Source organism: Colobus angolensis, unplaced genomic scaffold (assembly GCF_000951035.1).
Source record: "Colobus angolensis palliatus isolate OR3802 unplaced genomic scaffold, Cang.pa_1.0 Scaffold98, whole genome shotgun sequence".
Taxonomy (NCBI): domain Eukaryota; kingdom Metazoa; phylum Chordata; class Mammalia; order Primates; family Cercopithecidae; genus Colobus; species Colobus angolensis.
Genome location: NW_012123820.1, coordinates 1,062,489 through 1,074,098, shown reverse-complemented (window position 1 = coordinate 1,074,098; position 11,610 = coordinate 1,062,489). Strand labels below are relative to the sequence as shown.

At 40.9% G+C, this 11,610-nt stretch overlaps 1 protein-coding gene across 1 annotated transcript; it reads right to left on the bottom strand.

Moving 5' to 3' along the window:
- Positions 1-5,168: 5,168 nt before the first annotated feature.
- On the bottom strand, positions 5,169-10,433 carry LOC105505052. The gene is made up of 2 exons (XM_011932737.1): positions 10,271-10,433; positions 5,169-6,199 (listed from the first exon to the last, which is right to left on the bottom strand). The coding sequence occupies exons 1-2, from the start codon at positions 10,365-10,367 to the stop codon at positions 5,841-5,843; spliced, it is 456 nt and encodes a 151-aa protein (XP_011788127.1). The 5' UTR covers positions 10,368-10,433; the 3' UTR covers positions 5,169-5,840.
- Positions 10,434-11,610: the final 1,177 nt, after the last annotated feature.

Here is an 11,610-nt window from a genome sequence, read left to right as displayed (position 1 = left end):
TAGAATTTGGAAAATATAATACCTAAACTTAGGAACTTATTGCATGAATTTAATAGCATGTGGGACATAGCATATTTAATTCAAAGACAAGATCAGTTTTTAAAAATGCCCAAACTGAAACACAAATGTGAGAACAAAGATAGAATAGAAAGAACGGAATAAAACATAACAGATATTGAGTACACTGTCAAAAAATCTAATACTTGCATAACCAAAGTCCCAGAATGAGAGAAAAGAGGGACTAAAGAAGAAGAAATTGTTGCAGAGAAAACAACTGATAATTTGCCAAAACAAATCGAGGATATCAATCCACAGATCTAAGAACAGAGGATATCAAGAAGAATAAAAACAATGAAAACCCCATTTAGGCACATAATATTCAAAGTGCTAAAAATTAAAGACAAAGAAAAAAATACGAAACAAATCAAAGCAGAGGTGGAGGAAGGGGGACATATTACTTTCAAAGTAACAACAAAACTGATGGTTGATTTTTCAGTAGAAACTATGGAAGCCAGAAGACAACGTCTTAACATCTTTAAATAGCTGAAAGAAAAATATTGCCAACTTAGAATTTTATACCAAGTAAAAATATACTCAAAAGTTAAGTCAAAATAAATATATTTTCAGACAAATAAACCTCGAGAGAGTTTAAACTTTTTTTCACTTTTGTCTTTCAGTTCAGGCATTTTTAAAAAATGGTCTTGTCTTTGAGTTAAATATGTTGTGTCCCACATGCTTTTAAATCCATCCAATGAGCTCCCAAGTTTAGAGTCTCTAGAGAATGGCACTGTAAGTTTTACTCAAGGAAATGTTTCAGGCTGAAGGAAAATAATCCCAGGTGGAAATATTAAACTTTAGGAAAGAACAAAGAGCACAGTAAAGGAAAAGTATGTGTGTAAATATTAAAAGAATATTGACTTTTTAAAACAAAAATAAGGAAAGACTTGGAGGAACATAACAATGTGGGAATGAAACTAACAATATCACAAACTGGAGGGCCTTGATGAGGTTAAACTGTGGCAAGCTTTTTGCATTACTTGTGAAGTGTAAAATATGAATTTAAAATATATATTGAGAAGCTAGGAAGGCACATTAATTTCTCGTATAAGAGCTAATAATGTCAGGAATATATAATAGAGGAGATAAATGAAATGAATACAATACACTTAATTGAAAACCAAGTAGAGAAGGAGGAATAAAGGAATGAAGAACAGATGGGATAAATAGAAAAAAAAAAATAGCAAGTAGGTAGAATTAAAGCAACTATTTCAGTCATTATATAAGTAAGTACACTAAGCACTCCAAAAAGAAAGATATAGTAGATATTTTAAAAATAGAAGACTCAATTATAGGTTCTTTATAAGAAATACATTTTGAAGTTTAGCATTCTTATCTGAGAAGCAATGAGCCATAGCTTCAGAGATGAAGCACTCTGGGTTTGAATTTTAACTTCTAATTATTAACTGTTCAAACTTTAGTTAGTTACATAACTTCTCTGAGTTTTAGTTTCCTCATCTATAATAAAAGAACAATAATATGTATCTAATAGGGTTGATGCGTGAATGAAATAAAATTAATGAGAAAATATAGGGCAGTGACTGGTAGACTGTCAATAAATGATAGATATTATTTTTACTCTCAGCACCAGCACCCCCCCCATCCCAGTCTCTCTTAGGGAGGCACTCTTACATTTTGGTTAATAGCCAGGGTGATAGAATTATATTACTTGACTTTTAATTCCAGCTCTATCAGTTATTAGCCACGCAATCTTGAGTAAAGTGTTAAAACTCCCTACATCTTGGTTTTCCCGCTTGTAAAATGGGTACTTCTCAGAATTATGAAAGTAAAATGAGGTCCTCTGTTAAGACACTTAGTACATTTCCTGGAACATAATGTGTACTCTCTACATGGCAGCCAGAGTAACTATTAAAACATAAGTCAGGGCCAGGTGCGGTGGCCCACGCTTGTAATCCCAGTACTTTGGGAGGCTGAAGCGGGCAGATCACCTGAGGTCAGGAGTTCGAGACCAGCCTGGCCAATGTGGTAAAACCTCGTCTCTACTAAAAATGCAAAAATTAGCTGGGTGTGGTGGTAGGCACCCGTAATCCCGGCTACTCAGGAGGCTGAGGCAGGAGAATTGCTTGAACCTGGGAGGCAGAGGTTGCAGTGAGCTGAGATCACACCATTGCACTCTAGCGTGGGCAACAAGAGTGAAACTCTGTCTCAAAAATAAATAAATAAATAAATAAAGTCAGATCATGTCAATCATTTGTTCAAAAGTTTCTATTGTCCCATTGTACTAAAGTTTCTAAAGTTCCATTGTACTTACAGGAAAAGCCAAAATCTTTACACCTACCTTCAAGGTACTTCAAGATCTAGTGCCCCTTTGAACTCATGTCCTAGTTACCTCTCTGTGCTCATGTAACTAGTCACCCCCTTGCTTACTCCAGTTACTTTAGACATACCAGCCTCCTTGCACTTCCTTCAGATTCATGGCAAGTCAGTCATGCAGTAGTCTCAGGGTCATTGCCCTTGAAGAGTTCATTAAGGTTCTTCCCTCTGTGATCACCCACACCTGCCACTCACATCAACATAGCTTGCTGCTTTACCACTGTTGGGTCTTGCTCAAATGTATTATTCAGAGAGGGCATATAAGACTATCCTATGTAAAACTGTATCTCACTGCCCCACCAACTCCACTTCCAGATCTTACTTCCTTGGTTTATTTTTCTGCTTAGGAGAAATCAACAGTTAACATTCTTTTCCATGATAATTATGTGTGAGTTTACTGTATGCCATCTTCCATAACAGTGTAAAGCCATAAGGGCAGGAATTTTTGTCTCTGATCACTGTTATAGCCCCTAGCACTTTGATGACTACCTAGTAGACAGTAGGTACTCAAGAAGCATTTGTTAAATGAAAGAATTTCAAAGGTAGTCACCGTTATTATTTATTTCTTTGGTCATTTCTTCCTTCTTTAGTAACCATTGGAGATACTGGACCATAACTGAATTCAAAACATAGCTATGCCTAGTAGTCACTTCCTCAAGGACTTCCGTTCTGAATTCTCTGACCATGGCCATTCCTCCTGTTTTACCCACTCACAGCATTGATCTCTGTTTTGTGATTCTTTGGTTTAAGTCTTTCTTTTCCACTAGACCCATATCAGTAGAGACCTCATTTATTTTTGCTTGCCTCTCTATTCCCACACTTTGTACAGTGTGCTTGGCACATAAAATGAATGCAACAATGAATGAATGATCAATATGGGCTCTCATTCTTTTTTTTGCCTATAATAGAACTAATTTTGCACATTGTTTGTCCTCCCTGGCTGTGCTATCTTTAGTGTTTGTTTGTGGATGATAAACTTTCCTCATTAACACTGCACTGTATGACTTAAGCTAAGCTGTGTGCTAGTAGGTATTCACAAATGTTTCTCTTTGGTTCATGTTCAGAGTAAAAGTTAGAAGAGCAATAGGTGGCTAGTTAGCAAAAAATCCATTTACTATTTCTCATGTCTGTGAAAATATCCAATTAATATTATGCATTAAAATTTCACAATAAGGATGACCCTGGAGGTCAGACTAGTAAGAAAAAGAACAAAGTGAAGATAGAAGCATTCCTCTTTGTAGGAATAGGAAGATTATGGCAACTGTAGCATGGCCAAGAGAAAGGAATGGTTTTTTATTGGAAGGCTGTCATACCAGATTCCATTCAAAGTACTTTGCATTTATGATCCCATTTGAACTAAGCCATATTGGCAAATGTGGAAATGTGTGCATGTGTTTTTATGTGTGCATATTTGTGGGTGTTTGAAAGTAACAGCCGCTATCCCTGTCTCTGCTTTATATTAGCTATGCAATCTTGAGCAGGTCAATTAATGCCCCTGAGCTTCTGCTTATACATACCAGCTTGGAGATCAAATAAAATAATGGATTTGAATAGTCTTTGAAAATATCAAGAACAAGTGTGTGTGTGTCCATGTGTACGTGTGTGCGATGTTACAGGGGTCAAAGCAACAACCTATTCCTTTGGATACATAATAATTTTGCATGTCCCCAGGTGAAAGGTTAAACTTGGTGTAAAGTCATATTGTATCATCTTATTACCCATTTACTTATTGCAACTCAGTCCAGAAAATATATTAAACACCTGTAATGTGTCAGACTCCATAAGGACATAGAGAATAAAATGAACTAAATATGATCCTGCCTCGTAGAGTTCACACTTGAGAGGAGGAAGCATATGGGCATAAAAATAACTATAAAATTCATGGCAGAGTATACAGAATGCTATTAGTGGCATTTTACAAACAAGACACTAGGAAATCACACTCAATAATTTATTCAATCAATGCTTACTGATTACCAACTATGGGCCAGGCACTATTCTAGAACCCAGAGAGATCACGGTGTACAAGAAAGACAAGGAGCCTGTTTTCATGGGGCTTACATTCTGGTGTGTGGAGACAGAGAACACCCTGATAATGCCATGGATAAATAAAATAATTTCAATTAATTACTGTGCTGAAATAGAATATGGTAATGTGATAATGAGTTCAGTTGAGGGGTGGGATAGAAGGTGGTCAGCTCTGATACCTGAGCTGAGACTGGAATAAGAATGAAGTAGATTTGTGAAGAATATATGAAGATCTTCCACACTGAATGAACAGCAAGAGCTGGGATTAGGAGACAAAAATGAGCTTGTGGGGCTTTAGATCTGAAAGAAGGGATATGTAAAAGCGTGCTGTGACAAGTGAGAAAGTGATATGAGATGAGGAGCGATGAGCGAGGGTGGATAGGGGCAGATGGCACATTACATTTTGGCTATGGTGAAGAATTTGGGGTTTAATCAAGGTGCCATGGGAAGCCACTGAAGGTTCTAAAAAGAGAAGAGATAGGATTTGATTTCCATTTTAAAAGAGCAATCTGGTTGCTATGTGGCAAGTGAGGACTGCAGTGGGGAGAAAATGAATTCAGGAAAACCAGACAAGAGGCTATTTTTGTAATCCAGGTGAATGATGATGAAGGGTGACCTGTAACTAAACTAGGAACAGTCTAGGTGGTGAGAAAGAGACAGATGCAGGATATATTTTGGAGGTAAGCCAACAAGAGTTGGAAGAAGAGGAGAAAGGTTGTTTCTAAATAAAGAATGCTTCCGTTTCTATCTTTAGTTCAGAAGCCTTTTATGTCAAACAATATAGCAGCTAATAAATTGATTCTATAAATATATCTAATGTACATTTAAGCTAATATTAAATTTCTTTGGGTCTTCAGAGTTTGTATTGTAAAAATAGCACAAAATAAAAATGCTTAATAAAGAAAGTTGTAAAATACAGAAAAGCAAAAATCTTAGATAAAATATATATTATAAAATATGCTACATACATATCTAAGATGAGAATGCCTATTTTTTCCCTTAGAAATGTGATTTGATCTCGTATTTGGGGGCGGGAGGTGCATGCTGCTGTGCTGTACCAGGTTTTGCCTCTTTTTCTGCAGCATCTTTCAAAAACTGAAAACAATTTAACAAGGTTATCACAAACGTGGACATTTATTTCATCAAATATGAGAGGTGACTTCCACCATTGGGGCAAACGGACCTGGAAATGCCGAGATGTCCCAGGAAGTCTGGAGCTGATGGAGCCCGCGTCCATCTCACCAAGACCTTAAATATAATGCACAGTCCCTGCTGCCAGTCCATTCCCATCCGTGCTTTGAGACGGAAGGAGGGAAATTGCAACTATTTACAGCGACCACCATCTGAGCAAGGACTGAGTCATGCAGTACCTCGGGAAAGCTAGGTTGGAAACCCTTGTCAACATGCAGTCAAGTCTATGGTTAGAACTGGCCAGTGCGCGCCCTGCATCTGCGGGAGGGTCCCGGGGCCGTCTGGAATTTGTTTTTTGTTTGTTTGTTTGTTTGTCCGTTGTTTGTTTGTTTTTTAGCCCTCTCTCTAAGGGCTAAGGATTTCATCGAGGTAAGGAATGGGCGGGAATGAGTCCTGAGCGGGCGCGCCCGGGAAGCGCGGCTGGGAGCAGCGGGGCCACAGCTCCGCGGTGTGGATCCTCCCCCTGCCAGCCCAGAGCCGACCCGGGGCAGGATGAAGTCTCGGGCAGCCTGCGAGGCTGCAGTGTGGCACGCACCAGCTCCTGGCGGCGTCCTCTCCCCCGCCGCGCGCAGTAATGGATCTCTGCGTCCTAAAAGAGGAAGATAATGCCGGGGTTAGCTTATAAATAGATGGTTGCATGCTCTCCCTGCGAAGCATTGATTGAGGCCGCTAAGCTGACTATTGATCTAATTTTAACTTACATGTTCGCACGCACCCTCCCCGCCTCCCTGTCGCGGCTCGGCGGAGCGCGGGGCACGCTGTCTCTCGCGGCCGCCAGAGGGCGGGCCACTAGTCCTCCCGCCACCCTGCCCGTCTGGCCTCTCTGTTTACGCAGACGTACAATGCTGGCCTTTATTGGGTTTGAAAAAAATAGGAGTTTGATTTTCCTGCACCGGGCTGACCTCATCACTCATGAAAGTCGGAGTAAAGCGGGGAATCGGATGACAGGCAGCCGGGAAAATAAAGCTTGCATTTCACCTCCTCCTACTCCACCACCTACACAGAGCACTCGGGATGTGCTCCTCATTTTAAAACCACCTTGCTGAAGCCGGGAAATGGGGGAGGGCAGTAGGAGTGGAATGTTAAATTCTTCTTGGTACTCTGGCACTCGGTGTGCAGCGGCTTCTGTTTAGAAGGTTAATGTCACCTACTCTCTGCCTACAGAGCCTCTTGTAAGGGCGCTCTCCTGAACTGTCACTAAATGCCAGTGCAACAATTTTATTGTTGACTTGACTAACATATTACTAATTATTTCTAGGCAGAATTCATCTTGCCGGAGTTTAAGCAATGATCATCAGCAATTTTATACTGCTGGCTTGTAAATTTCAAATCCGCTTATGGCTTCAAATGAGTAAGGTAGGGAATTAAAATCTATCATAGTTTTGCTTGCCGCCTTTTGGGACCACAGCACATCAGGATGGGGGTATAGGGTAAAGTAAATGAGAGGGAAAGGGAGACAGAAGACAAAGAAAGATGCCTCCCCTGAAATTCCCCAGCCCTAGAACTCAGCACGTGAACAAACTTTCCTCTGGGATTGAGTGAAACATGTTAATAGGAGTCAATGTTTATCAGACACTTGCTGTGTCCCAGACATTGTACTAACTGTTTTATATTTGTTACTTCATTAAATTTGTTACTCAAGGCAACCTATCAGTTAGATTCTATTATTATCCATATTTTAGAGTTGAAAAAACTGAGGCTAGTTGCACAAAGTCGATTAGCTAGAAAGGGACAGAACCAAGATTCAAACCTCTGTAGAGGCTGACCCAGAGCCTTGCTCCACATCACCATGTCGAGTGTCTTGACGACATGCCTACCCTTGGCAAAGTCTTAAACTCTCTGCATCTCTAAGCAAAGGAGGGTGCGTGGGAAGAGAGATGGCCACTTTCAAATAAGGCCTATCTAGGCCAAAATGGAAAAGCTCTTCATAGGGAGAGCTCTTGCAAAAGTGAAAAACTTACAAAGAAATGATCATCTGCAGTGTTGCTCCTGATAATAGCTTATAGGATGGAAATAAAGTAACCAGAAGAAAGAAACTTTTATTAAGGGGCCCTCACCTGTCTATTCATTCCACAAACATTTGTGTGCAGTGAACTGGCCATTGTGGTGGTCACTGAAGTCTCGTGATGAAGAAGACAGAAGTGCTCTATCCCCTCATGGAACCTCGTGAGAGAAAGGGGTTATAACTAAGTGAACAATCAAACACATAATTTTAATTTGTGATGATTACAAAGGGCCCCGGTATACTTGGGAGGAGGGAATCAAGAAAGCCTGTCTGAGGAAATGCCATTTACAGGGAGAGATACAACATGGGTAAGGGTTAGCCGGATCCAGGATGGGCCTGAGCATACTATGGAGAGATATGAGGAAGCCTTGAGGAGAAAGTGGTGTTGGGGAATGAGTGGGAGAGGAGGCTGGAGCGTTCATGTGGTATCTGATAAACCAGAGTAAACATCTGCAACATCATCTTAAGTACAATGGGAATACCCCTTTAAGAGATTCAAGAATGAAAATAAAGCGATCCAATTTGTATTTTAGAAAGATGGCTTTGTTTGCAGTGGGAAGAATGGATAGAAGGTGGGATGAGGGAGTGAGTGTGGAGAGACTTCAGGAAGTTTGTGCACTACCTCAGTGAGGGTTGATAGGGGTTTAAACAAGGCCTGCCATAGTGGAAATTGAGAGAAGTGGATAAGCTATTTGCAGTTTGGTGATGGATTGTACAGGATGGCTGATGGATAGAGAGAGGTCACGGATCTCACCCAGTTTCTGGCTTGAGGCACTGGACTGAATGAAGCATCATTTACTAATCCAGATGACATGAAAAGAGGAGCAAGTTGGGGAACCCTTGGTTTAGGCCTTTCCTATTTGAAGAGTGAACGCTGCTGACCATCCAGACAGAAAAGACACTTCAAAAGTAAGCTTTGAGTGACTTATTGATACAGACAGGAGACAGGGAAATACTGGGTAGAAGAGGGTGGTTTCCCAGCAAAGACCCCACCCTCAAGCCTGGATACCTGCAGCCCTAAATGAGGACAGGCATTCTTGTTTTTGTTCCCCAAAAGTTGCCTTTTGGCCCACCACACCCCCTAACCTGTACCCATGTAAACCAAAACCCCAGGCTTCAGAGGCAGACTAGGAGATCAGGAGACACACAGATAAACAGCGGAATGGCGCAGCAGAGAAAGAGAGAAGAGAAGGAGCATCTGAAGGCTGAGAGGAGTCTGGCTGGGGAAAGTCGGAGAGGAGTTTGGCAACTCGATGGCCAAACTCCAGGGTAAGATCATCTTCCCACTCCCTCGCCACTTTCAGCTCCCCATCCATCCTGCTGAGAGCCACCTCTACCACTCGATAAAACCCCTGCATTCATCCTTCCAGTCTGTGTGTGATCCAATTCTTTTGGGATGACCGGGTACCAAGGGGCCAATGAGCTTGTTAACACTTAAACCATCTGTGGATGGCAGAGCTAAAAGAGCATTGTAACACTGGGGTCGCAGGCAGCCACCCCCAGATGCTGCTGTGGGGTCGGAGCCCAAAAGTGCTCACCCCAACTCCTGCACCTGCCTGTCTGCATGCTCCCCCTCCTCTAAGGGGCTTGAGCTCGTGGAGGTCGAACAGAGAGTTGTACCCCTTGTCACACACCCTGACATGGGGGCCAGAGAACTCTCCCATCTCATTATCATTTCTTTGCTGAAGTGACCTGTTTATCATCGTTGTTATCATTGCCCCCACTGTCAAGAGGGTCAGCTTTAGTACTGCTATGGGTGAAGTGGAAGAAGAAAACAAGAAAGCTGTGGTATATGTACTTGCTTTTTGATATGGTTTGGATCTGTGTCCTCACGCAAATCTCATGTTCAATTGTAATCCCCAGTATTGGAAATGGGGCCTGGTAGGAAGTGATGGGATCATGGGGACAGAGTTCTCATGAATGGTTTAGCACCAGCCCCCTAGTGCTATTCTCCGGATCCTGAGTGAGTGAGATGTTGTGAGATCCGGTTGTTTAAAAATGTGTAGCACCTCCTCCCAACACTTGGTCCTGCTCCTACCATGTAAGATGCCTGCTCCGGGTTTGCTGTCTACCATGAGTAAAAGCTTCCTGAGGCCTCCCCAGAAGCAGGTGCAGCACCATGCTTCCTGTACAGCCTGTGGAACCGTGAACAAATTAAATCTCTTTTCTCTATAAATTACCCAGTTTCAGGTATTTCTCTATGGTAGTGTGAGAAAGGACTAATATATTTTTGTTACAAAACCTGGAGTCTGTGGCCACCAAACTGAAAAAAACAACAAGCAACAACTCTTTATTTGTATATCACTTGCAGGACCAGTAAGCGCATTGTGGTTTATAGCCGTACATATGAGGAGAATCACAGAGAATTATAATTGGAAAGGATCTCATGACACTCATGAGGAAACCAAAGACCCAGAGATGAAGTGATCTGTCCAGGGTCACACAGCAAGCATGTAAGTGAACAAAAGCGGGGGTCAGCAGACAGGTCTCTGGTTCTTTCTTATGTCACCCTGCCACTCAAGGGTTAAGACTTTCTCTGTTAGACACATATGCCTTATTCATAAGGAGAGGATGCCAGGCTATTATTAAACCTGGGAATACACTTTCATTCAAACTCTGAGAAATGCAAGTGTCTACACAATACATGCTCCCCACCATTCTGCAATTCTCCAGGACAAGAACCGCAACTTCCCTTAGCATAGCTTGGCATTTGGCTAGACCTGAAGTCATCCAGCTTCTGGCAACAGATCATTCTCCAGGCAGTGGGTATGGACAGATTGTTTTCTTCCTCAGCTCCAGTAGGATGTGCTCTTGCCTGTGGGAGACTGCCAGTAATAAAGGAAGAGTTGATCACCTGCTATGCATCAGACCCTTTACCTACTGAGCTCTCCTAAGTTATCATAAAGACTGGCTGGTCCTTTCCTTCTTCCTCATTCGTTTGAAAATTTTCGAATTGGAGTGGAACTAGAAATCATTATCCTGTACGAAAGAAGCATCTCTGCTTTAGAGTCATGGCAATGTCTGTTTCTTCTTCCTGATAGGTGTAGAAACATGAGATGAAATCAGTTGTCCCACAACTTTGACTTATTAAGAGTGGAAACATGATTAAATTTTGCCACTACCAAGGTAAATCAAGAAAGATAAAAATGGTTTAAGTCTATTTATCCATCACACTCTTTTTGAAATAAGTTTTTCTACAACTATGATTTGTGGAGGTTATGATCTTGGATGTTAGATATCAACAGTCCTATTTCCCCAAATTCATTAATTTATTTTTGTCTCTTCAAGTAGTAAATACTACTGTTCATTCATTCATGATTCTTCTGAAATATTTCATTTCTAGAATTATCACCCTCTCTTTCTTCTATTACAAGGACGGTAATATTTAATGGCAGTAGTTTTCCAAAGAAGGATACATTCTGTGCTATGATTTACAGAAAAGCATCTGATGGCATTTCACAGCAGACATTGGCATTTATATAACAGAAAACAGTCGTAACAGTTTTTAAATAAAAAACTTTGTAAAAACAATGGCACAGAGAGATAGTTAGGAGTCATTCCTGCAGTGTAGAATTCAATCACTGAGGACTGTCCATAATTTAATCAAATTACTTAAATGCAATTCTTCCCACATTTTCCATGGGAAGTTTAATATTTTTGTTTATACTTTTCTGCCTTTTAAAAGTTTCTATAATGCAAATATGTTACCTTTATCAAGAGAAAAAAGCAAAACCATTTTTTAAAATGTATTCCACATTGGAAAGATCACCTCAAAATTTAGAGGATTATTGAGTAAAAGGTAGATGTTCCTTTGATATTAATCCCCAGCAAAAGCCATTTGGGGCAAGATGCCTGCAAAAGCAGGGAGGGTCTGCCATATAAATCAAGCTTGTCCAACCTGCAGTCCAAGAGCTACATGCAGCCCAGAATGGCTTTGAATACGGCTCAACATTAATTTGTAAACTTTCTTAAAACATTATGAGATTTTTTTGTGA

Coding starts and splice junctions, on each gene's coding strand:
- LOC105505052 (XM_011932737.1), bottom strand. CDS start 10,367: ATGATCTGTTGCCAGAAGCTGGATGACTTCAGGTCTAGCCAAATGCCA. Junction 6,200..10,270: donor TCCTGGAGAATTGCAGAATG/GTGGGGAGCATG, acceptor TTCCTCTTTTAG/GACGCAGAGATCCATTACTG.